The sequence below is a fragment of the Raphanus sativus genome, chromosome 5, assembly GCF_000801105.2.
Source record: "Raphanus sativus cultivar WK10039 chromosome 5, ASM80110v3, whole genome shotgun sequence".
Taxonomy (NCBI): domain Eukaryota; kingdom Viridiplantae; phylum Streptophyta; class Magnoliopsida; order Brassicales; family Brassicaceae; genus Raphanus; species Raphanus sativus.
Window position 1 is genome coordinate 6267337 of NC_079515.1, and position 24243 is coordinate 6291579.

At 37.0% G+C, this 24243-nt stretch overlaps 6 protein-coding genes and 1 non-coding gene across 10 annotated transcripts; 4 read left to right on the plus strand and 3 right to left on the minus strand.

Moving 5' to 3' along the window:
- Positions 1 to 4816: 4816 nt before the first annotated feature.
- Positions 4817 to 7634, plus strand: LOC108863411 (uncharacterized). The gene is made up of 6 exons (XM_018637829.2): positions 4817 to 5117; positions 5209 to 5324; positions 5399 to 5517; positions 5598 to 5969; positions 6113 to 6431; positions 6512 to 7634. Exons 1-6 carry the CDS (start codon positions 4959 to 4961, stop codon positions 7476 to 7478), a joined length of 2052 nt encoding a protein of 683 aa, XP_018493331.1. The 5' UTR covers positions 4817 to 4958; the 3' UTR covers positions 7479 to 7634.
- LOC108863412 (coleoptile phototropism protein 1) lies at positions 7473 to 9656 on the minus strand. The gene is made up of 2 exons (XM_018637832.2): positions 8723 to 9656; positions 7473 to 8165 (listed from the first exon to the last, which is right to left on the minus strand). The coding sequence occupies exons 1-2, from the start codon at positions 9491 to 9493 to the stop codon at positions 7596 to 7598; spliced, it is 1341 nt and encodes a 446-aa protein (XP_018493334.2). The 5' UTR covers positions 9494 to 9656; the 3' UTR covers positions 7473 to 7595.
- Positions 9657 to 11444: 1788 nt separating this feature from the next.
- Positions 11445 to 12495, minus strand: LOC108859200 (autophagy-related protein 8i). The gene is made up of 5 exons (XM_018633074.2): positions 12359 to 12495; positions 12200 to 12255; positions 12031 to 12083; positions 11811 to 11929; positions 11445 to 11722 (listed from the first exon to the last, which is right to left on the minus strand). Exons 1-5 carry the CDS (start codon positions 12393 to 12395, stop codon positions 11634 to 11636), a joined length of 354 nt encoding a protein of 117 aa, XP_018488576.1. The 5' UTR covers positions 12396 to 12495; the 3' UTR covers positions 11445 to 11633.
- Positions 12496 to 12541: 46 nt separating this feature from the next.
- TRNAF-GAA (transfer RNA phenylalanine (anticodon GAA)) lies at positions 12542 to 12613 on the plus strand. Its single transcript has one exon. It is a non-coding gene; the product is annotated as a tRNA-Phe (tRNA).
- A 1840-nt stretch (positions 12614 to 14453) lies between these two features.
- Positions 14454 to 16954, minus strand: LOC108856624 (pentatricopeptide repeat-containing protein At3g15590, mitochondrial). The gene is made up of 3 exons (XM_018630474.2): positions 16837 to 16954; positions 16624 to 16671; positions 14454 to 16485 (listed from the first exon to the last, which is right to left on the minus strand). The coding sequence occupies exons 2-3, from the start codon at positions 16650 to 16652 to the stop codon at positions 14682 to 14684; spliced, it is 1833 nt and encodes a 610-aa protein (XP_018485976.2). The 5' UTR covers positions 16653 to 16671; positions 16837 to 16954; the 3' UTR covers positions 14454 to 14681.
- A 448-nt stretch (positions 16955 to 17402) lies between these two features.
- Positions 17403 to 21309, plus strand: LOC108858052 (protein ANTI-SILENCING 1). 3 transcript variants are annotated; one of them, XM_057010540.1, is made up of 12 exons: positions 17403 to 17611; positions 18088 to 18460; positions 18536 to 18704; positions 18788 to 18943; positions 19036 to 19286; positions 19459 to 19485; positions 19702 to 19794; positions 20198 to 20276; positions 20395 to 20485; positions 20567 to 20669; positions 20783 to 20899; positions 20979 to 21309. In XM_057010540.1, the coding sequence occupies exons 2-12, from the start codon at positions 18107 to 18109 to the stop codon at positions 21039 to 21041; spliced, it is 1503 nt and encodes a 500-aa protein (XP_056866520.1). In that variant the 5' UTR covers positions 17403 to 17611; positions 18088 to 18106; the 3' UTR covers positions 21042 to 21309. The 3 variants fall into 3 exon arrangements, 2 of the variants coding, with proteins under 2 accessions (XP_056866520.1, XP_056866519.1); XR_008946026.1 differs by lacking the exon at positions 17403 to 17611 and having other exon boundaries at positions 17623 to 18460; positions 20567 to 20674; XM_057010539.1 differs by lacking the exon at positions 17403 to 17611 and having other exon boundaries at positions 17623 to 18460.
- A 962-nt stretch (positions 21310 to 22271) lies between these two features.
- On the plus strand, positions 22272 to 24159 carry LOC108863093 (cytochrome c oxidase subunit 5b-1, mitochondrial). 2 transcript variants are annotated; one of them, XM_018637404.2, is made up of 6 exons: positions 22272 to 22601; positions 22875 to 22957; positions 23050 to 23100; positions 23581 to 23647; positions 23751 to 23830; positions 23941 to 24159. In XM_018637404.2, the coding sequence occupies exons 1-6, from the start codon at positions 22430 to 22432 to the stop codon at positions 24007 to 24009; spliced, it is 522 nt and encodes a 173-aa protein (XP_018492906.1). In that variant the 5' UTR covers positions 22272 to 22429; the 3' UTR covers positions 24010 to 24159. The 2 variants fall into 2 exon arrangements, with proteins under 2 accessions (XP_018492906.1, XP_018492905.1); XM_018637403.2 differs by having other exon boundaries at positions 22273 to 22601; positions 22872 to 22957.
- The last annotated feature ends 84 nt before the right edge of the window (positions 24160 to 24243 follow it).

Here is a 24243-nt window from a genome sequence, read left to right on the forward strand (position 1 = left end):
CATAATGAATCTTCAATTCGATTTCTTGAGAGTCCCTGTTATAAAAAAATGAGTCTTTAGCAATTTCCAAGAGATAAAGAATGAAGTAGAAGAAGTGAAAAAAAAAACGATGTAGAAGAGGTAAAGAATCAATACAAACTTACTCCATTTTCCTTCGATCTCATCAATTTTGGGTTCTTCTCTGCGAAAATCGTTAGAACCCTAATCCCCAAATTGATTTAGAAAACCCTGTTTTATTTTGTGTTTTCAAGGGTGTCATTTTTAATCAACAAAACGACATGCATTTTGCCTAGGTAAACGCCGTGAACAGTGTCGTCAAGTAGGGTAACCAGAAAAATCACGAGATACGACTTCAGGGTTTGTTTCGACAAATTTTCTAGTTTGAGGTATTAAAGTGCTAGTGAAAAAGGTTCAGTGTTTAAACTGCTAGAATGTGTCACCTTCAGGGTTTAAAATACGATTTTTCCTATTTAGATATTGCATCGGTTACCCTTTCTGGGTTAACTGCAAAATTTATGTATCTCTTCTCTCTTCTAATAAATAAGTATTATGACTATGGAGCTTTGTATTAGCCACATGTTATTTGCTAAAGGGTCCAATTCATGGGATTCTTCTTCATAACTAGAAAAAGTCAAAAAGTATATTTTCCTGTTCGAGTAAAAAATAGAAGAGAAGAGAAGAGAGGAATTAATGTCTTATTCCATGAATAATGTACTCCTTATATAATGATACAATATGAGGGTTTAGTTTAGAGACCAAGTACAAGTAAATCTTTTTGAGCAAGACTTCCTATAATCGACATCACAATAAATGTAATTATAACACTTTTCCTTGATGTTTATTATGCGCTGTAAGATGCTGCCTTATTAAAAACCTCACTAGAAAAACCCAATAGCAAAAACCATGGTTAAGAGAAAAAGAGTGCAACGCGCAATTACTTCCCCTCATATGTACAGACGTCAAGATCCTTGAGACGACGTAATCTGATAAAATGAACTAACTTCTTGAAAGTAGCAGTGGATAACGCCTTGGTGAATAAGTCAGCCAGATTGTCGCTTGAACGAACTTGAACGACACAAACATCACCATTCTTCTGTAGATCATGAGTGAAAAAGAATTTCGTTACAATATGCTTTATCCTGTCTCCTTTGATGTATTCATCTTTGAGTAGAGCGATACATGCAGCATTGTCCTCATACATGACTGTTGGGCTACTTTCCCTGTAGATAGACCACAATCTTCTCGTATATGTTGAATGACTGATCTTAACCATACACACTCGCGACTAGCTTCATGAATGGCTAAAATCTCTGCGTGGTTGGAAGAAGTAGCTGCAATCGTTTGCTTCATCGAACGCCAAGAAATAGCAGTTCCACCACAAGTAAACACATCCTCTTTGTGATCTAGCATTGTGTGGATCAGACATGTACCCAACATCTGCAAAACTAATCAAATCTTCTGTTGATGGTTTAGGAAAGAATATACCCATGTCTTTCATACCTTGGAGGTAACGAAGTATATGTTTTATCCCATTTCAATGCCTACAAGTTGAGCATGAACTAAACTTTGCCAATAGATTCACTGCAAATGGTATATCAGGTCTCGTATGATTGGCAAGGTGCATTAATGCCCCTATTGCACTTAAGTATGGTACTTTAGGACCAAGAACTTCTTCATCCTTTTCTCTAGGGTGGAAGAGATCTTTATTCACATCGAGTGATCTTACAACCATTGGACTACTCAAAAGATGTGCTTGATCCATAGAAAATCGTTTAACCACCTTTTCTGTGTAAGTTTCTTGATGCACTAAGATTTCATTCTTGAGGTGTTCAATTTGTAGTTCTAAACAAAATTTTGTTTTTTCTAGATTTTTCATCTCAAAATCTTTCTTCAAGTATTCTATTGTATGTGAAATCTCTTCAGGAGTTCCAATAATGTTCAGATCATCAACATACATTGCAATTATAATATATCCTTTTTCAAATCTCTTTATAAAGATGCATAGACTGATGGGATCGTTTTTATAGCCTTCTTTCAACAAATACTCAATTAGACGATTATACCACATACGTCTTCGTTGTTTCAGTCCATAAAAAGATCGATTTAATAGGCTAGTCGAAATAATAGGTAAACTAGTGTATCTATTAGTTAAATGAAAGAGTCCAAAACAATTTTCATAGATAGATTTATTTAAACTTTTTCTCTTTTAATAAAATAGATTTTGGTCATTTTATCTTTCTGTACTATATTTGTGATAAAAAAATTTAGTGCTATTTTAGAGAATTTTAAATGACAACAATATGAATTATCATTAGTATTAAATATTGTAAACTTTTATACCATGTTTTATTTTATTCTTTAGTGAAATATTTATGTCATTGCCTCATTCCAATTTAAAATAGTACGTATTGTTTTTTTTAATTATATGTATTTCATTGTTATCTGATTTTGTCGCATTAGGACAGCTACTGAATTACCTAAACTTTCTGTCATGAAATCAATTTGTTTTGTCAATAATTGAATACTCTATTTATTATAAAGGAAAGGTCCCTTCATTGTTTAGATTATAATGTCTCCTTGTGTAAATTGTGGTATTCATTAGAATAAGTGGATGATTCGATCAAAGTGGAATATAAACAAAATAAACAACGGTACACCGCACATGGGATACAAGTCGTCTCACATGGCCAGCGATGGCTAACGCTATTATCAAAAACACACGGTTCGATCTCTTTGCCGTGCAGCCGAACTGCTGATAGATAGGCATGATACCTAGAAAAAGTGCACGATCCGCAAAGTTAAGTGACAGAAGCTAAATCGCTTATAACTTCTATATATAGTTGATCTTAAAAAAAAACTTCTATATATAGGTTTTTTTACAAGATCGAACGTGTAATGTGTTAAAAATAATTCAAATAAACTAGAAGGTGTTTAAATTTTATTTTTGTTTACTTAGTTTCTGTCTATTTCATTCTTATCTGGCTGACATTTGAACACATTTTTATGCTTAATTCATTTAAGCAAAATGCCCTTTTATAAGTGTATAAATGCGGTGCTTAAGAGATAACTATCTAAAATAAGGCATTCATCACTCGGAATTAGTATAAATTAATTAAAAGTGTTTAACCGGTGCATTTGTTAATGGTTATTAATTTAAGGACAAAGCTTAATATGCTGAAACTATTAGGGTTTGAATTTAGACTACTGGAGAATTAAAATTTTGGTATCGCTAGAGACAGATAATCAACATACGGACCAAAATGTAAATTGATAACACAAAGTTAGTCTGGACCTATTTCGATGGAGAACAGAATACTCTTGTATAACTAAAAGTAATAATTAAAAGTGTCTAAATTTTATTTTTGTTTACTTAGTTTCCGTTTACTCCATTGTTATCTGGCTGACACTTCACCAAATTTTGATGCTTAACTTATTTAAGCAAAATGCCCCCTTTTTTTTTAGTTTCACAATATTTCTTACTCTTGTTGGTTTAAGAAGCAAAACTCATGTATATGTTCTAATAAATAAGCGTATTGAGGACTACTGAGATTCATATTAGCCACATAAGTTTTGCTAGAAGGGTGGTCCCATAGGTTTCATAAGCATTACCAAAAAAATACATCTTCTAAACATGACAGTTATCACTTGGACCATGTACAATGGTTTCAACTTTCATTATCAACACCCTTATTTTCTCTTTTTGACTACCACATCAGTTTTTCTTTCTTCCACCTCATTTATTTAACATCCACTTCATTTTAAGCATCTACATTAGTTTGTTTAAAAAAATTCAACATCCTACCCCACCATTTTTAGTTCACACTTTTATCTTTATAATATAATACCAATATATTAATACTATTTTTAATTCTAATTAACTTAAAAATTAAAATAATCTAATTTTTAATAAGAAGAATTTTGAATTTTCAAAAAAGTTATTATTAGGATTTATTTAACAAAAAAAATTATAACATTAAAGAATACTAAAAATAACGTTTTTCTGTATCCAAATAAAATAAGAGTAGTCTCTATTTATAGATTGTAAAAAATTAAGAATTTTGATATAATTTTATTATTTAAAAATAAAAATATTATATAATAAATAAGTTTTCGTTAGGTGAAAATAAAAACCAAATAAATTTGCACAATATTTATGTCCAATCAATTTGCAACATGTGGCAAAACTGGCCCACATAAAATTTTATCAACATGTTGAAACTTTACCACATATGTTGAAACCACTTTAGATTAACACAATTTATCAACATCCTCATTGTATGAGTTTCAACTCTACATGGTCTTAGGCAATGGATACTGATTAGAGACTTGGGGTCTTGAATACATAAAGTGCACATCCTTAATGGGCCAACTATATCAAAACTACAAGTGGCTAATACAAAGCTAAATCCTATGACAAAACAAGCCCTTTCTTTTGAACTCCCACTTGTTGTAAAATTACTAAAAGATGTAATAACTACTTCATCTTTTCATTTCATCTTCTTAAAATTCTCAAAAAGATCCGTAGGTGTGAAACTATTGAATTTCGTTTTTTCACGCGATATATCATCATCATCATCATCAACGTCATAAAAGAGCCAACAACAACATATATGCTTGTTACATTAAAGAGGAGGAGCGTGGATCCGACGTGGCATATAGCCGTTAATCACAAGCCGTTCCCATGTTTACCTGGCACGACCTTTTTAAAATTTTCTCTTTTCTCACAGCTAATTTATTATTTTATATAACAAATAATAATATAAAAAAAAAGTAACCGGTCGTCATCAAAATTCACGGACAGAAAATCCGACCGTTGTTTGAGTTTATACTTCTTCTTGTCTGAAACAGAACTCACATTCCCAAAAAGCTTCCGTTTTTTTTTTTGCTTTCTTTCTTTTAGGGTCAAAACACAAACCCTAGAGAGAAACAGTTAATCTCGTCCTCTCTTTGCAACGACGATGTTGAGCGATTATGGTATAACGGAGGAAGACATGGTAATCGAGGAAGCTCAGGGCTACCCGATATCTTACGCAAAGCTCTGTCGCGACTTCGATGCTTCTCCGTACAGAAACGGTCCTCCTTTCACCTTCACGCCGTACATTCTGCAACACAACGAGGTAATATGATCCGAATCAATACATATTAGCCAAAACAGAAAATAAACTCTTATCCGTTATGCGAATGATGTGTGTACTATTTGTTCTGAAGAGTTCAAGATGCAGAGAAGTAGATCAGATGTTCCCTGTAATTGATCCGAAAGCAAGACCAACAACGAAACCTAAGATCTTCTTAAGTCTCCTATGGAAACAACTTAATCATCTAGGGTAAGGTCTTAGTCTCTCATCACACATTGAACCAAATTGCAATGAGTAACATTAGAGTCATATTGTTTTTGTAGCAATGCTGGGTTTGATCCGGCTGTTATTCGGATTGATCCGTATGGGAATGTTCTTTACTTCCACGCTGACTCAGCTTCTCCTCTCGCTTGGGGTTTTGATCATTGGTTCCCTCTCTCAAGTAAACATTTTTATATCTTTTAAGGTTATTGTTTTGTTGTCTGATTGATTAATTAAAAAAAGCTTTTTGAATTTTTCTAGGAGGAGGTTTAACAGTACCAAGCAACTTAAGGATAGTCCAATGGCAAGCACGCAAGAACAAAAAAGGCAAACTCGAGTTCCTAGTACCATGGTGGGATCTTCAAGTTGGCATCTCAGTGAATCAGTTCCTGTCTATTTTCGCAGCTTCGAGTTCCGATTTCAAGAGGAGAGCGTTTTCATTCTTGTTCAAACAAGGTGAAAGCGAGGAACTTAACGGCTCGCAAACTGTTGACTCGCATAGTTTCCCACAGCATTTTGTTGAATCAAAAGAGAAGTGTGGACTTGCTTCAGCTGCGGTTGTTGTTTCAAGAAGAGAACCTTATGACCCTTCACTAGTGTTGAGGTCTCTCGATCCCAATCGTCAAACACCTGGTTAGTAGTACTATAATATATTATTTGCAAAGTGATTTAGCGGGACTTTTAAAAAATTACTTCGCAAATAATAGTATACTATTGCTTTCGGTTTTTCCGGTTATAGATATTTAAATACTTAGTTCTTTATTGCTAAACTGCAGCAAGGAAGATGAGAGTGGGTGCAATGAAAGAGAATGAGACTCCAGACTTGATGAAGAATCCGTATCAAGCAATTGTTGCTGCTAGGGACTCACTGAGACACCGAGAGGAAGCACAGAATATGAGAGCTGAGATGAAGAAGTTAGATGAAGAGATGAATGATTTGAAAAGAAAGAACAGCGAAGAGCAGGTAACCATACAGGAGCTGGAGAGTGAGCTGATTAAGCGGAGAAGAAGAGCTGAAAAGGGAAGGAGATTGGCAGAAGCTCAATGCTCGTATAGGAATACACTTGAGAAGATGATCCGTGATGCCATGCACCAGTAAGAAGAGATTCTTGATCTTCTACTCTATATGTTTAGCTTCTTAGTGTTGTTATTTAACTTTTGTTTTGTTTTTGAAGGAGTGTTGTGTATAAGGAACAAGTGAGGTTAAACCAGGCTGCAAGTAGTGCACTTATGGCGAGGTTAGAGGCGCAGAAGGCGATTTGTGATGGTTCGGAGAAAGAACTTCACAAGAAGTTTAAAGAAAGAGAGGAGCTGGAGAATCAGAATCAGGTGAGGCCTGAACTTGAGAAAGCAAGGAAAAGATCAAGATTTTTGCTGAAAGATGAAGATGACTTGCTGCTAGAAGATAGAGACAGTAAGTTGTCTTTACATCTTCCTGGAACAAGCGAAGAAACGTCTTTGGAGTTGAGAGTTTGCTCTGGAGAAGAACATAAAGCAGCAGCTTCTGAGGCTGAAACTCAGAAGAAGCATGGGGAGATAGAAGAGGTGGAAGAGGAGCAGAAGATTCAAGAGGTGTCTGAGAGGTCTCTGGTTGCGTTGGAAGAGAAGAGAGGCAGCAGAAGAAGCTTCAGAGCATTTCCTGTTTTCAAGGAACAAGAGATTGAGGAAGATGAGGAAAGCAGGAGAGAGCGAGGGAAAGGAAACGTTGAGAAATGGCTCCACATATTACTTGACAACAACAACAAAACCAATCCACAGGATCTTCAAGCTGAAAGAAACAAGAAGATTGATGAAATGATAGAGAGACTAGACCACAAGTTCCCTCTGCTTAACAAAGTCAATGAAGAAGATGCTGTGGAGGAGGAAACAAGAACTGAAAGCTCACGTAGAAGCAGAATGAGTTTTGATCTGAAGAACACAACGCCAGAGAAGAAGAGTGGCAGAGATAAAGTGGTGAAGAGATCAGAGAGTGCACGAGCTTTCAGAAGGATTCCATCATCTCCATCACTCATCTTTGGAATGAAAATGGGACTTAATAAGAAGCCAGTTGTTTCAGGTCATGACGATGAGAATGAATACCTCGTTAAGAACAACTTCATCAAGTCATCTCTCCAAACAATCAAACGAGCTGTCAAATTCTAAACCAACATTTTTTTTCATTACATGGATTTGTTTTGGTTTGTGTACAAAAAAAAGACTTCCTTCCTTCCTCTATGTGTAATAATAATTAATAACAGCTTGTTGTGTTGTTTTCAGTTTTCAAGACATTGATTTTCTCCACCTAGAAGGTGTCCTTCCTTTGACAAGCCTTGTCTTCATATTCCCTGGAGTCTGAGGTTCAAACCCTTCACCATTCTCACAGTTCCTCATCTCTTCAACGCTAACACTTCCTCTAATAGAAGGAGCTAACCCTAGCCTCTTCCACCTGAAAAACCCTTTACTCCCACCACTCTTCTTCTCCAAAAGCCTCTCAACCTGCAGATGCATTGCACTGCACTCGCTCTGCAGCCTCGCCACATCCTCTCTGAGCCTCTTTATCTCTGCTTGCTGAACGTTCATCTCGCGTTTGGACAAGCACCTCGCTCCTCCTGCAGAGCCTTGCTCAAAGTAATGTGAGCCAGAAGGGTTCGTTGGACTCCTCGTCAAGCTACCACTCCAGTCAACGTGACGGCTTAGCTTTGTCTGCTCGGTGAACAGCACTCTGATGATTGCTCTCACCGGTAGACGATCGTTCTGTGCTGCGTGGAGAGCTGCTTCTGGTGAGAGCTTTCTGCTATCAATGAGTCTGCAGAGTTCCTTCCTTTCTTGCTTCAACACCTGAGGATGAGCCTGTCATTCAATTGAGTGAGTCTCAAGAAATTAATCTCCATTCCATAGTTTAAAGCTTCAAATACTATGGCAAATTTCTAAAATAAATCTTTTGAAAATTTTCAAAGTTAGCACCCAATGATAAAAAAGTCCCAAAATGGCATCCATCTAATTAGAGAAAAAATAATAAATTACTCTAACTCTTAAACATAATCTCAGTCACAGCGCCTAAATATTAAACTTTAAACCCAAATCCAAATATAAAATATATATTTGTTTTTTTAATCTTTAATAAACATTTTCATAATGTTTTTGTTTCTTCAAAATGTAAGATATTTTGACTAATCGATATAATTTTTAACTTTAGAAAACCGTTTAACCTGTTAGATTTTGCAATTTCTTTTTGTAATTGATTAAGTGAAAGATGATTTTTCTTTGAGATGCTTTAACCCAAAACATCATACACATCATGAAACAGAGGGAGTACTAATTTGGAAATTTGTTTCTCGTGTATGTTAATTTTGTCATTAAAATTTTGATTTTCTGCTATTAAATTGATTTTTTCTTAATGCTAGTACCTTGAGGTATGTGTCAATGGCACGGTACAAGCCATCCTCCGTGGTACGAGCATAGCTAGGGAGAGCTTCAATAAGTGAAACAAACTCCGGTAGAGTCAAGCCACCGTCAAGGGCGGCTTCAGCCAAGTAAGAGTCAACAAGCTTAGCCACTTTAACTAAAGCCGCACCGGTTTTAACACCTTCACTATCCAATCCAACGAACTTCTTTACGAGACGAGTCACGAGCCCAACGTCGAGCAAAGTCTTAGACGTGTGGCTGAAGGAAGGTATCATGAGCTCCTTGAGCGAGGCCTGGTCCAGCTGCCACGCCACTCTGTTCTCGAGCTCCGTCAAGTAGTTAGGATTCGCTCCGACCATCTTCGCCGTCCTGAGGAGACGGAGGAGGAAGTTGCAGGGAACGGAGTCTTTCTCCGGCGGGAGGATTCCGATTAGGGTTTCGACGAAAAAACGTTTCTTCATTACAGAGGCCGTGACGCTTTCCGTCTGTGGTGGTGGTGGTGGTGGTGGTGTGGTGATGGCGGAGACGTTGCCGGAGAGATCGGGGAGCCATTTGGAAGCGTAGTGAGCGATGATGGAGCCGATGAGGTCTGGTCGGATGCCTTTGGATTTGATGCCGGTGATGGTCTTGACGAAGTAGTTCATGTCTTGGATACAAGCTTCGTCGAAACAAGAGTAGTACTCCATGTCTTCTCCGGTGAACTTTTCTTGGTCATGATGCGACGGTTGGTTGCCGGAGATGGTGACGGGTTCAGGCGAAGGGGATTTCTTCATTTAGATTCGTGTTCTGTTCCACCGTGAGCTCGAAGTTCACTGTGGTAGAATGGTTTCTTATAAAAGGGACCATATAATAGTTCCAAGAAAGTGTTTGATTGAATGGTCTTTTTACATTTTCCTATGATTTTTCGTTTTTTTTTTGCTCGAAAGGCTCTCTTCACAGAGCGTAATCATGACTTGGCGCAAGACTCCTAAATAAAAAACAAAGTTTTGGATTAATGTACCAGTGTTACAAAAATAAAGGATTAATGTACCATTACTTTGCATTTTTTAATATTGATTCACTAATTACTATTGTATATGCATAAGGAACCCACGACAAATCAAACATGATTTAAAAATGATAAAAAGTTTTGTAAAAGTATTTTCTTTTTGGGTCGGCAAGATAAAGTACGTACATGATCTTATGTTTAGAGGATTGAGAGCCTGTGGAGGAAGATAGAGATAAGAGAAGGATGAAGACAAAATCAACCCCTCTTGATTTGCCTCAGATATTATATATATATTATATATAATGTAATATATAGTACAAAGGGAATATAATCAATGCATAGATGTGTCTCTACGACGATAATGGTAATTGTATGCTAGTGATGTCGATATATTACCAGGTACAGTAAACGATTTTCACAGTATTTGTTTGGTTTCGGCTTTAGTGTCAACTAAACTTCAACGTTTAAATTAAGTTTGGTGGAGAATTACTTTATAAGGGATCATTGTTTAACGAATTTTTAGACAGTTACGGTTTTGGGTATGTGAAAAAGGAACTCAACAGTTTATAACACATGAAGTACATTCGTGAATGACTGCAAGTTTGACTGTGAAAAGAAACTAACGAGATAAGCTTATAGTATGTATTGAGCTAAAAAGGACAAATAAATCATAGTCTCTCTGTTTCGATCTTTTGTATTGTAGTATCTTTCTCTCCATGTGGTTTATGAATGGTCCCGTTTTCGAATAATCGTGATAATGCAGCTTGTCTTATCGCAACCATACGTACATGGCGAAATAAGATTCTTTCTATCTAGCTTTTCTTTTTGTTCTCATTGCACACTCACATTACGATTGTGATGACACACCGACCGATTTGTCTCGTTGAATGGTCTGGGCTTTGATGTTCTTTGGGGTTTGGCCCACTAACTTGACTTACTTGTTTGTTACAAAGTAGTTGTTCAAATGCTGGGATTCCCGACAGAGAAATATACAAGCATTAACCATGATGATAAATGTGAGACTTTGAAGGCTTGAACAATGTATATATAGTAAAGGTGATACCATTGTGCAGTCATCTAATGGGATACAATATATTTGCAAGGACCAAACAAGCTGTACTTGCCTACCTGGCGACACCTTAGTGAAGATGTTCTGCAGGGCACTCACGTATGCAGTTGCTACAATAAGAGTATGCTGAAGCCAGCAAGATGCGGTAGGGATGGACTGACTGGGGTGTCGGATCTAGGCAGAAAAACCTCAGCCATAATTGTTAAAAAATGTACAAGCTCATTGTGATCATTATCGTAGTTGTCCCAAATAATGTCAGAGAAATCGCCCAAAAGATAGGATGAGTACTTGTTCAGGCTAGGGATTTGCGAGTGTGTGTGATCATCTCACATGAATTCATGGTCAGAAAATAGAACCATACGAGAGACCTGGACTTGGGTGATAAGAAGTGTTAATCTGTACCTTGAGCTTTGGTTTCATGTAACATGAACAAGATTGATACTAGTAATTACACTTGCCTTCTTCCACAGTGTTTTATCATCTTCTTCCTATTTTTGTTCATAGTTTCATGAACCATCTCAAGTCTTTTACATTAGAAAACCAAAATCTTTTAAACTCTTATGTATGTAAAATGAAAGCCTGACAAGAACATACTAACGAACTCCAAAGGTAAGTGCAAAAACTCTTCCCCTGGGAACACAAAAGAAGAGTGATGACAAAGAGAGCGTTTTGGTGGAAAAATACTTTATTGGAATTGCGATTATGGTAGAAATTGTTTACAGATGAACCAAGTCTCAAGGGGTAAAAACAAGCAGTACTCAACAACATAAGCTTACAAGCTCGTATGAAGTAGTGAAACAAGAACAGCTTATGAAGAAAGAAGTGTATATGTACAAGCATGGTTTGGTGTATCAAATCAACCAAAGGTTTTCTCACTGCTGTAGCACATGTAAACGAATCCATCTTCGTCTTTGTAAGTTTCGTAGACGGAGTCCATCAGAGCAGCTGCAGATAGAGAGAGAGAGAGAGAGAGAGAGATGGTTAATAAAATAACAACTAAAGCCTTAGGAGAAAGCAAGAAACGCTCGCTCACCAGTTTGAGGGAGAGTGTTGTTGACGAAGACGAACAAGGCTTTGCCAGGAGACAAGTGCAACCTAGCACTCAAGATGTATATGAATTGTCCAACCGACATATCTCGTGGAACCAGAAACCTAAACAGTTCAAACACAAACCACTCCAACATCATCTCATCTCTACCACAACATTAAAAAAAAAAAAAAAAAAACAGTGTTCATATTTGAAATTAATTTACTTCTTTTTCTCGATTGCAGGCAGATCGGTTTTAGAATACTTCTCAGCAATCACCTGCAAAAAACATTTGAATTCCAAAAATAATTTCAGAGGATTAATTGAATTGGATTGAATGATGAATAAATAAATATCTTCGGAATAAGTGACGAGAAGGTTAGAATAAGACTTACAGGAATCCGAGTAGGGTACTTGGCGATGATCTCCCTCGATTCCGCGAGCCTTTCATCTGCAACGATAATATAGAGATGGGGTCGATTTAGTAATTTTCAATAAACCAGGAAGAATCCATTAGCAGATCGAGATCGATCGTGAATAAAATAGCCACGAACCCAACGTCAATTCTTCCTTGAATGATTTCATCTTCATCTTCCACTCTACACCACCGCGGACACCGATTTCTTCCTCGTTCCGCTTCAGCGTTTTACCCTTTTATCGATAGAGACAAAGTCAACACGATTAAAAAGTTTTAAAATTTAAATATATTTTAGCGACCATTATAAGCAAACATCAAAGCGGGGATAGCTCAGTTGGGAGAGCGTCAGACTGAAGATCTGAAGGTCGCGTGTTCGTTCACGCTCACCGCAAATTGCCTATTTTTTTAAAAAAAAATTTTGAACCGGTTTTCTATTTAGGTTACGCTGGTTTCAGTTGATTCGATTTGGTTTGCTTCTCAATATTAAAAATCTAAACTAGATTAGGACCCGCCCTAAAAAGCGGAAATTGATTTGTCAAATTTCAATTAATAATATATGGTATATATAATATGTGTATATAATATTATATATATTTTGTGTAACATTTATATATATATACATAGGTTAGACATATATATAATATTTTATTAAATATATATAGAATTTAATAATGTTATAATTTGTGTTGTACTTGTTATTAGTTTGTATTTAATCTTCTTTTATTTTTAGTATAATAATTTGCCTTGTCACACCTTTTACCTTTTAACTTATACACATAGTTATGTCTTTTTTCAAAAAAAAAACTTATACACATAGTCTCGTAAAATGTAATATATAAAAAAAACATATTTAAAAAATCTACTGACCATATGCCACCATTGTTTGGTTGTTTGAACAAAAAAAAATCATGTTCTTGTATAACTGTGTATATTGTGATATGATGTAGGTGAAGAGTAAATATATGTAAGTAAAGTTAGTGATACGAACATGAGCCTATGTTGGTCTATGCCACAATTATTTGGTTTTTGGAAGATCAATGAGCATAAGCATACACGGTCTTTGTATGTTTACGTTGTAAATGAGTCAGATATTTTTTCTCTTATGTCTGGAATGATATAGAACTCGTTGATTTAAGAGTGGTTCAGTTTTATATGATCTAATTAGGGCTGGGCAAAAAATTCGAACCCGAAAAACCGAACCGAACCCGATCCAAAAAAGTAGCACCGAACCCGAACCAAAATTGATTAAATATCCGAACGGATTCAAAATTTCGGTATTTAAAGAACCGAAACCGAACCCTATCCAAACCGAAATATTTTGAAGTATCCGAAATAAATTTATATACTTGAATACATACATTATTTTTATATATAATGTATATTAAAAATATTAAAAATATATAAGATACCTTTTAATTTTCCAAAATACTCGGAAAATATATGCAAATAGTCAAAAGTAAATGTTTAAAATAGCTAAAATATACTGAAAACACCAAAATAGTTAAATATCTATTGATTCTTTATCCAAATATTCAAAGAAAACTAATTTATGTGTTAAATTAAGGTATTTTGGCATATATGTTATGAAAATTTATATGTAATATATTATCTTTCTTATAGATTTTGAAAATTTAAAGTATATAATAAATTTTGAAAATTTAAAAACATTTTAAATGGGTTATCCGAACCCGAACAGAACCCGTAAAGATCCGAACCGAACCCGAACCGAAATTTAAAAATATCCGAATGGAGCTGAAATCTTTGACCCCGAAAACCCGAAACCCGAATGGACTGAACCTAAACCCGATCTAATTATATTAAGAGATTAACCAAAAATATTATAAAAGTATTACTGGTTAGGTTTAACTAATCTATGTTGGTTAAGATTTGGTTTAATTTAAGTTGGTAGGTTGCATTGTATAGGAAACATCATATATTCTAGCAACAATTATGAAAGAGTCCAAAATTTAAATGAGAATTTCGAATAGTAGATAATCCCTAAATTAATAGATTAGATATTTAGATATTTAGCAGCCCAGTTCCTGTCAATCTCTTCTTTCCAAACTCGTGAACACTCCGACATCTCTAATTTTTGTTGTTTTTTTTTGTCATTAAAGAAATTAAAATTCAGTTTCCAGTCAAAACGACGTGGGGATTAAGCAACAAACGAAACAAGAAGAGCCACCACTAGGTGCATAAGCATTCAAAAGAAAGTAATAGAGAGAACGATGAACCAGGATGATAGTAACAACGAACCAGTCTTCAAGGACTTAAATTTTTGTTGTCTTGAATACAATTAACACAAAACATAAATTACACAAACACAACTTGATAAGAAATTTTGATTTCAAGGAAAACGAATCCTCTGTTTCTTATCCCCTAAGCTTCGCATAATTAATTTTAAAAAAAAAACACTCAGCAAAGCTCAATTTAACACAAGATAACTAGCTAAGGGTCATTCATTCATCAAGTAAAACAGACACTGGACTCTTTCTGAATGGATCAACCCGAACCAGTTTCGCAGCCAGACTCTTGTTCGGGAACACATTATCCACCTTCATCCTCTCACTCATCCCATAAGCAGGAGTTTTAGCATTGATATAAGCCAAGAGCACAGTCTCATACTGCATCAGCTGAGCTGCATACCCCGCTCTCTTCATCCTCATGAAAACCTTCTCCGCGTTATGAACATCCCCTCTTCTCCCGTACTCCTCAAGTATCGCCATGTACGAAATAAACAAAGGCCTCATCTTGTTATCCTTCGTCGCCTTGCTCAGTATCATCTCAGCTTTTCCAACCTCTCCAGCTTTGATGTATAGCTTCACGAGCGCGTGCCACGTCGACGGGCCAATCTTGACCCCTGCACTCGCCACTCTTTTAACCAGGTTTTTGCCTTTCGTCAGCATCTTGTTCTCGGTGTATATCTCCATGAGCGAAAAGTAGGGCAGCATAGGGACGAGTTTGTACTTCTCCACAAGTTTATCAAACACAGACTCTGCTTCTTCGAACTCCTTCAGCTTTCCCCACGCTTTGATAGCAGCGATGCAGTTATCATACCTCAACGTCTGCTCAACAAACCTACTCAACCTTCTCACGTTCTCCTTGTCTCCTATGTCTGCATAAAGAGGGAGCAACGAACGGCACACCCATGGAGTTTGGTTCAACCCTTCCCCTTCTATCTCCTTCATAACCACCTCTGCTCGCTCTTTAAGCCCAGCACTTATGTAGTACCTAGCCAGTGTAGCCTGTATCTCCGGATCTAGCACAATACCTTCTTCCTTCATCGTCTCCACTAGCTTGTCCATTCCAGCTATGTCCCCGGATAAACCTTTGCTGTTGATCAGGAACTGATAAGTTCCCCGAGTTGGCTTGATCTTTTCTTTCTCCATCAGTAACAAAACATCAGGTATCTTCTTCCTGTCGTGCTTGCTGTAGAGGAGAAGCAGCTGGTTGCAGGCGAACACGCTCGTTGGGAACTTCAGCTCTCTCATCTTGTCGAAAAGGTCCTCGGCTCTTTTCACGTGGAGTTTAAGCACGCAATTCGCAAGGAGCGTTCTGTACACCACTTCCCCTCTGAAAGACTCTGGAATATCATTCAGAAAGGCTTCAGCTTTTTGTAAACTATGCACCTTGGCCACCAAATCCAGTTGAGAGGCGTAGTTTGCCTCTGTGAACTCAAACTGCGTGTTAGCTCGCAACCACTCCCACAGCTGCAAACACATAGCGTAGGATCTGCGTTTACGCAGGTTGTGAACAGCGAGAGAAACCTCGGATTGACTCAGATCTTTGCCTTCTTTGACCCACTGTTGAAGAACATGTCTAACTGATTTATAAGCAACAATGGAGTCGTACAACTCGCATCGTGCTCTTGTCTTTTTAGCTTTCCCCTTGTTTGAATCCTCCACTTCAACTTCAAGACCATCATCATCACACGCATCTATGTCACAACCAAGCTCAGAATCGAACACAGAATCATCATCATCATCATCAACAACTCCCTCTGCTACATCATCCCCAGAAACAGGAAATGCCTCCTCTGGTTCAGATTCCTTTTCTTCTTTAACATCAGAAACCGAAGAGAGCTTGTTGATGCCGATGAAGCGCGAGAACATATCTCTCGCGGAATAGCGACTGATTAAACGTTGTGATTCATTACTAAAAATCAATCCAGGTGATTTGGAAGCACTTCCTTTGTCACCTACTGATATCTCTAGCTTACTAACAGCACCAAACGAAGAAGGCGCAAGACTAAATCTTGAGCTCCTAAAAACACACAATTAAGAGAAACAAAACAAAAAATAAAACCTTTCAATCAAATCACACAATAAAGAAAGAAACAAAGCTGGTGAACACAAAAACTCGTAAAAAAAAAAAAAAAACAGAAACGAAGATTTTTATTACCTTTGCAGGATCTTCGAAATCGAATACATAACTTCCCTTCAACCAACCCTGAGAAACAATTCGACACTGTTAGCTCTAAAAATCTAAAAAACCCATTTCTCGAAGAGTAAACACTAAACGACAAAAAAAGAGAGAACTTGGTGAATTAAAATCGAGGCTGATACGCGAAACGCGGAAATGGAAACGGCGTTTGAGAGAGAGGGGTTAGCTTACAGTACGACGGAGTTTTAGCCGGCGGAGAGAGAAGCGGTGGTAATATGACAAAAAAAACTTTAGGGTTTAATGCCAGTTAGCCAGCTAGGGTTTATAGCCCTTTTGAGTGTTGCTCATTTTCCTTTCCAAACGTGTGAGGTAGTTAAAGGGCATATTGGTCAAATCCAATAAGCGCATCTTTGGTGCCAAAATCTTATATGTACAAAAATGTTTGAAATAAAGTGTAACCAAATGAATGATATTCGTTGAAATTATTCAAACAGAGGTCATGCATATTACCCAATGGTCTTCTCTGTGTGTGTGGGTTTTTAAAAAATATCAAGCCAAGCTTTGGGGAGATTATCCATAAGTAGAGCTAATAAATTATGTACTATATATTAGTAAGAGATTAGTTAAAGTTAAATAAAACAAACAAAATAGCTTAGCTTCCTCCATGTTTATATAAGGAAAGACAGAGACGCTGCAGAGTTTCTGGAAAGAGGATTAAAACTTACTAATTACAGAAAATTAATTAGTAATTAAGTAATTCCAGAAATTTCCATGAACCATCCTTCGCTCTAACACACACTGCTTTTTTTTTCTTTTATATCTCTCACTCAGTACATAACAAAACCTCCAAAAAACCATGTTTGCTCTCTCCTCCTCCTCCTCCTCCTTAACGGTCGTCTCTCCGGTGACCTAAAATCGCCGGAATAAACGGTTATCCAAGCTCATCTACCTAGTTTTCACGTCGTTTTCCACAATCTCACTTTGATCGGCGCTCACCAACTTCCCGGTGAGGAGCTCTTCCTTCTTGAAATCGCTGCTTCTCTGTGGATTTTTAAGAAACTTTTAGCTGTTTCCGTACAGTACACACGCAATGCTTTTACTGATTTTGCGTCACTGTTCCATCTCCTTGCTCCGTCACTGTTTACAGATTTTGGTTTCTAGGTCGAATCCTGCTTCCTGATCGAGCCGGCTTGGCTGCAGAATAGCCGATTTCAATTTCTGCGACATTGTTATCTTGTAGAGCTGTAGAATCTGTGTCTTTCGGAGGGTACCGTTCAGCTCATCAACGTGGGGCTAGGGTTTTAGTAGGGAGAAACGTTTTTGAGTGTTGCGAAATCAATTCGTAAAAAGTTTATTTTTTTCCTTAGTTAAGGATTTAATGTTGCTGAGTGTTCCGTTCCTTATGATTGTTTATTTCGTGGACTTGCACTCTCTGATTTTACTTTTGTTGTATCTAACTTTGTTTAAGTGTCTTCTCTCTAGGAGGATTGATTGTCTCTCTATGCTGCAACCAAACGGTGAGGGTGGAGAACACCACCCTGACTTCAAGTGGGGCCTTAAGAAAGCGGTGGGACGGACGGATAAAAGCGTCAGCTTTTACGAATCCTTCACCTTTGAGGACATCGAGTACCGCCTCTTCGACTGTGCTTATTTCCAAATCCAAGGTCAGTGCGAGACCTCCGTCGGGAAGCTTATCAGGATGTACGAGACTTCAGCTGGTGAGAAGAAAGTCAAGGTCCTTTGGTTTTTCCGACCTATGGACATCCGTAGCTACTTGAGAGATTACGTGCCGCAGTGGGATGAGTTGTTTCTCGCTTGTGGTGATGACCCTGGGGTTTACAATATCAACGATGTGGTTAGAGTTTGAATTTGATGATATGGTTTTACTCTATATCTAAAGGCGTCTTGACTGTTTTTGTTTGTGTGCAAGGATACAATCTTGGGGAAATGCAGTGTTGTGTGCTTATCAGATGACCGAAGGAACCCAATACCAGGAAGAAGGGAGCTTAGGGATGCTCGCTATGTATTCTCCCGCACCTTCGATACAAAACTGAAAATTATATCAGCGGATTTTGCTGATGCAATAGCTGGAATTAAAGGTTTGGATTAGAACAAAAAAGATCTTACGTAGCTTTGTTGTTCAACAACTAATTTTAACTTACAACTGCCTCTAATAATGCAGTGGAGAGTTTCTTCAACAAGAGAATACCTAAGGACCCTCAGAAACGCCTAAACTCAAGCGCAGCTCCGGTGAAATCTTTTCGTTCAGAGTCGCGGTTAGGTAAAAACTATGACAGAGATGGAAAGCTGACGTGTAGAACAAGCCCAGTTAAGAAAGGTTGCTCCTTTTTTTTTTTACTATCTTTTCTGGCCTCTTAATGTGTTGGGCATTAGACAGAACAGATTGACACTAAACTTTCATTCTGCCAGAATTGTTGGCTGATCGTGTACATGTGAAGAAATACCCTCCTGTCAGTACTGATATTACGTCAAGAGGTCTGAAAAATAAAACCACACCATCAGGGAGTCCACTTGTTTCAGGTTCATCAGGTGATCACAAACCTAAAAGGAGGAAGCTTCTACTCAATACTCCAGATTCAGATTATTGCCCTGAACCAAGAGAGAATAAATTCACCAAAAATCCACCTCTTGTAGACAAAGCTCCACCAACTCAGACAATTGTAAGAATTGTCTCTGTTTCAGTGGATTAGCTAAGAGAAACGTTAACAATGTACATAACACACTTTTGTTAAATGAACTAGTTACTTCTTCTTATGACATAGATTGTTCATAGTCTGAATTTAGTTAGTATTCACTTGTGACATTTATTTTCTTCTTTTATCCGACTTACAGGGTAGAACCAGCTGGTACAAGAAACCGGTAAGTTCTTTGACACCTTAACTATGGCTTTTCCTCTTATGTTGGCCAGCTGTATTACAATAATGTTTTTGCGTCTAAGAAGAATCTGAAACAATGTTTTACAAGCTGATGGCTTTCATCACACGAAACCAGGGCAAGGAAATATTGAAGTTCACAGAAAACTATATACTAAACACTGGTTTTTTCATTTATCACTGCTATATACATATAACCCAGAATTTTGAGGAGGAACTAAAAGGAGCTATTGAAACAGAAAGGTTGGTCTTGTTTGAAAATCTGGAACCATCATACACATCGATGGAGGTGGAGGTATGTGATCCTACATTGAAAATAAGGACATGATCTATTATATAAATGACATCACTACATCCATGATCTTAGGTTGATCTGAAAAAATGGGTATGTAAATGATTCCATTGTTATTTAGTTCATGATGAATGTTGCTAAAAGAGCTTTCATCTTGATGTGGCTTACTAGGAATCTCACTCGATCAATTAGTTTTGACTTTTGAGATAGAAATCTCGATAGTATGCATTTGTTGCCATATTTTCTAGAATGATATTTGAGAACTATTGTTTCAGCATCCTAGACAATTTTGAGAACACAATCCCATCAACTTGTAGATCAAATTATGGTTTTAGCAAAATAATTATGAAAGACTACAAAATACAGTGACACACTCATCGCCGTTTGATTATATTGTTACGTGCAGAATCTTTGTAGGTACGCTTTCAAGGAACGAGTTGATGCCCAGATGATCCCAGCAAGTCTTGTCTCTAACCCACATATTGGTATGTCTGCTTCAAACCTACCTTTTTGCTGTATATTAAGTAAGTTCCAACATTATTTAAAAAAGAAAAAGAAAAATAAGTGGCAAGGACAAGAAAGCTAACTGCATTTTCATATTAGGGAGAGCTCTCGTGATATTTGACACCAAAAAGGCAGCTGATAATGCCATATCTCGGTTAACCAGAGGGTGCCTGATGTTAGATGATCAGAGGTTACTATGTCATGTTCTATCTCTCACAGATGTGAAAACTTCATCAATCCTTTTCTTCACTTATATGATACTTTTGTGCAGGCCTCTAGTGTGTAGCAGAGATTTCCCAAAGGAAGTCGGAGAATGTGGAAGCTTTACTGGACATCAGAGGCTGGTGGATAGGGCTCTGATGTCAATTTCGAAAGTAAGGTGTTGCAATAGTCTTGTCAAACGTTTTTTTTCTTTCTTTTCGAACATTGTCCAAACTCCTAAGTAGCAAACCATGGTCTTCACACAGTTTTGTTTTTGTTTAAAAAGAGAAATGCCGTTTCTACAGCACACTGCACGCAGCCAAACCACATTGTACACGAGTTAGCCGTGGAATGGAAAGCTCTGCATGCAAAGTCAGAAGGGAAGTGGAAGAGGTTACTAGAGGTATTTTCTTTCTTCTCTTTTCACACATGTTCTTTCATCAATTACAATCTTTTTTAGTTTCTTTCTTCATCCATTACAGGAACAAGACAAGGAAATTAACATCATCTTCAGAAGAAAACACCCTAAGAGCGTCAGAGGATAGGAGTAAGATGCAAGTCCATTGTCTCAGCAGCATAATTAAAGAGATCATATGTTCGAATTTGGGTTAAGTTTTTTGGAACCTAAGTTAATGCCCTTTTGTGTCTTTAGGTGGCATTAACTTAGTAGTCTCACCAGCTCTGATGCTGATCTCGGAATTAGGACATAGGGGGTACATAACGATTTGGCAGCTTTTTGATGTCGTATATTGCCAAAAGGAAAACACAACCTGAGTATATCCACCATCCACCTTTGCAAATAGTTAGTTAATGAGTCAAGTCCCCTCTGAAATTGTTTTTTTCTTCTTTTCTGGCTGTTTTAATATGAACACACCCAACAAACGTTGATCATGAAACACCCAAAACAATCAAAATGAGAGAAAACAAACACGTTAAGTTTAAAGTTAAACAATAAAATTTATACTACAGTAGATTGGATACTGAAGTTTATTGCGAAAGAAGGATTAAAGAAAATAATCATAATATGTCTAATGATGAAATATTTTCATACATTTTTTTTTGAAACCGAGTGTCCTAGTCCAGACGAGAAACCGAAGCGACCAAAGATCTATCTTGCGCTGGTCACTATGTGGATCACCGTGAAAGGTCATCCGTCTCAGTCTCAGATGATAGAATTGGCGCATATAAATTTTTCATTGCCCATGATTTGAATCCAACTAGCGAAACTCACATCCGTAAATCTTTTACCAGTAGAATATTTTCATGCATTGTTGTTGAAAAAAATATTTTAATACATATATAAAAGAAAGTATAACTACACCCAAATCTTAAACTACCACATTTTCTCTTACAATTATCAATTGCTATAACAGTACCATAATCATATAAGCATATATATATCACCCAAAATTTGGTTATCTTATAAATTAAACTGTGTAAGTTAAAAAAAAAATTAATTTTAATATTATATCTTAGAATATACCAATAAATTTTATTTTATTAGTGGTTTATTAAGCATATAATTTATTTTAAATATGAATTCAGACTGAATTTGTTACTTTATTTTCGTATAGGTTGTAGCATATAAACAATTTGTAAAAAAAAAAATTCTTGAATAATAATTTAGATCATTAATTTAGGATATATAAAAATCATCACTATTACTGTATACGTATCATGTGTTGTTGCCAAAAAAAAACGTATCATGTGTCGTTTGACTGTTTGACACGTGCGTAATGTGTATACGCGTTAAGATAAGTAACAGTGACCAGTTCCAATTTCTCCCAAAGTGCCGGCCACTAAAAAGGCAGCCAATCATCGGCGGAAGAGACTCGAAGAATAAGAACAAGAAAAAAAAGCGTTAGCGGGATCCTCGGAGGTGTGACCTGAGATCACGAAACAAACAATCTCCTACTCGACCATTCATCACACCATGTGGAGAAGAATCGTCACCTCTCATCTCAAAACCCTAGCCGCCGATGTCGCCGCTGCTTCTCCTCGTCGATCCATAACCACCACTACCGCGAGACAACACGTTGGCTTCCATCACGCCGCCAATCCCGCTTCTTCTTCCGTCATCCCTCGCTGTTTCAGCTCTGAATCAGGTGGGTATATATCATTGCCCTATAGTTTCTCTACGTTTTCAGATCTCACCTCCTGATTCAGTTTATGCTGAATTTAGATGCAATTCTCGCCGTATTATCGTATCAATCGATTCACTGTTCTCTCCTAATGCTTACGTCCTTGTTACTCCAAAGATTCTGTCATTACTATGACGTCTTTGTCGATTTTGTTGTTCTCTTATACCATTGAAGCTGTGCAAGAGCGTGGTGTGGTGAGTGACTGTTAATTAATTACCCTTTTTTACTTTGCAGTAGAGACAATAGCGAAGAAGAAGGTGGAGGATGTTATGCCCATTGCAACTGGACACGAGAAGGAGGAGCTTCTAGCTGAACTTGAGGTGCTTCCTCGTCTTTTTTTTTTTTCTCTATGAGTTAGAAACTGTGATACATATTGTATTATTTAGTTGAATAAATCGTATATTGAAAACAGGGGAAGAGGCTGCTTGACATTGACTTCCCAGAAGGTCCTTTTGGGACTAAGGTTAGTTATATTTCTATTTATAAGACATTCTTTGCGACTGTCACTGTGTCTATCTTATTCTTAATCTTAGTTTTGATATTACTTTTGTCATATTTATTCTTGTGAACAATGTAATTGGATAAAGCTCTTTATTGGATTTGAATCGTATATGGGGTTTGGTGTGTTTGTCAGTTTACCTTGGTCCACTACCTATGATGCTTATATCCATCGACGGTGACGAAAATTTGCATCACATGAAACGTGTGCAAGTGTCGGTAGATAGTGAAAATCAATTGCTTAGCATTCCTCAGTATCTTTTTCTGAATTACTAAAATCATTTAGGTGTATATGAGTGCGTAGTAATTTTTCATACTGCATCAGACAATTGACATTTTCATGTCATTCGTCTCTTGAGAGTGTAGCATTCATTTGTCGTTTTGGCTACCACTTGAGATTTTGTCAAATCTTATTGATACCTAATTGTATTTTACCTTACCTTAGGAAGCTCCTGCTATAGTAAAGTCCTACTATGACAAGCGAATTGTGGGATGCCCTGGTGGTGAAGGCGGTAAGTTCAACTCATTGATTGAATTATACATGTATCTAATAAACCAAATGATACACTATCTACGACTGAGTTGTCTGATCGACATTCCTACTGGAAACTGCAGAGGATGAACACGATGTTGTGTGGTTCTGGCTGGAGAAAGGGAAGTCTTTTGAATGCCCGGTCTGCACTCAGTACTTTGAGGTAAGTTAAAACTCGTATCAGCTTTCTCTAAATGGTAAACACAGAGTCATGGCTGAGACAAAAGCCATTTATGAAGTATTATTGAATTGGTTAAAATGTATGTGTTGCAGCTAGAAGTGGTTGGTCCAGGTGGGCCTCCCGATGGTCACGGTGATGAAGAAAATGAGCATCACCACTGATTCCACAGCTTCTCACTTAGCCGCGTGTTTTACTTTCTGTTTCATATATTTTTACAATTTTTTACTGGAATAAAAAAATTCCACCGTTGGTGAAAAATGTTTTTGATCGTTTTAGAACAACACTTAATGCAACGACTCCTTTGAGAACAAGTCCAATAGCCTATTTATGTTTAAGATCATAAAAAAAAAAAAAAGGCTGACACATTGAAGATGCCTAATTAAGGTTCTCACGTT

Excerpts from the sequence above, each read along its gene's own strand:
- LOC108856624 (XM_018630474.2), bottom strand. The coding sequence starts at position 16,652 with ATGTATTCGATTTCGAAGATCCTGCAAAG. Across the intron at positions 16,486-16,623 it reads ATTTCGAAGATCCTGCAAAG|GAGCTCAAGATTTAGTCTTG; the intron begins GTAATAAAAATC and ends GTGTGTTTTTAG.
- LOC108859200 (XM_018633074.2), bottom strand. The coding sequence starts at position 12,395 with ATGAAGATGAAATCATTCAAGGAAGAATTGACGTTGG. Across the intron at positions 11,930-12,030 it reads CCTGCAATCGAGAAAAAGAA|GTTTCTGGTTCCACGAGATA; the intron begins GTAAATTAATTT and ends TGAACTGTTTAG. Across the intron at positions 11,723-11,810 it reads CAACACTCTCCCTCAAACTG|CTGCTCTGATGGACTCCGTC; the intron begins GTGAGCGAGCGT and ends CTCTATCTGCAG.
- LOC108863411 (XM_018637829.2), top strand. The coding sequence starts at position 4,959 with ATGTTGAGCGATTATGGTATAACGGAGGAAGACATGGTAATCGAGGAA. Across the intron at positions 5,970-6,112 it reads TCCCAATCGTCAAACACCTG|CAAGGAAGATGAGAGTGGGT; the intron begins GTTAGTAGTACT and ends GCTAAACTGCAG. Across the intron at positions 6,432-6,511 it reads ATCCGTGATGCCATGCACCA|GAGTGTTGTGTATAAGGAAC; the intron begins GTAAGAAGAGAT and ends TTGTTTTTGAAG.
- LOC108858052 (XM_057010539.1), top strand. The coding sequence starts at position 17,984 with ATGTTGCTGAGTGTTCCGTTCCTTATGATTGTTTATTTCGTGGACTTG. Across the intron at positions 19,795-20,197 it reads ACACATCGATGGAGGTGGAG|AATCTTTGTAGGTACGCTTT; the intron begins GTATGTGATCCT and ends TGTTACGTGCAG. Across the intron at positions 20,900-20,978 it reads AGTGGAAGAGGTTACTAGAG|GAACAAGACAAGGAAATTAA; the intron begins GTATTTTCTTTC and ends CATCCATTACAG.
- LOC108863412 (XM_018637832.2), bottom strand. The coding sequence starts at position 9,493 with ATGAAGAAATCCCCTTCGCCTGAACCCGTCACCATCTCCGGCAACCAA. Across the intron at positions 8,166-8,722 it reads CCATTGACACATACCTCAAG|GCTCATCCTCAGGTGTTGAA; the intron begins GTACTAGCATTA and ends ATTGAATGACAG.
- LOC108863093 (XM_018637403.2), top strand. The coding sequence starts at position 22,430 with ATGTGGAGAAGAATCGTCACCTCTCATCTCAAAACCCTAGCCGCCGAT. Across the intron at positions 22,958-23,049 it reads AGCTTCTAGCTGAACTTGAG|GGGAAGAGGCTGCTTGACAT; the intron begins GTGCTTCCTCGT and ends TATTGAAAACAG. Across the intron at positions 23,831-23,940 it reads TCTGCACTCAGTACTTTGAG|CTAGAAGTGGTTGGTCCAGG; the intron begins GTAAGTTAAAAC and ends TATGTGTTGCAG.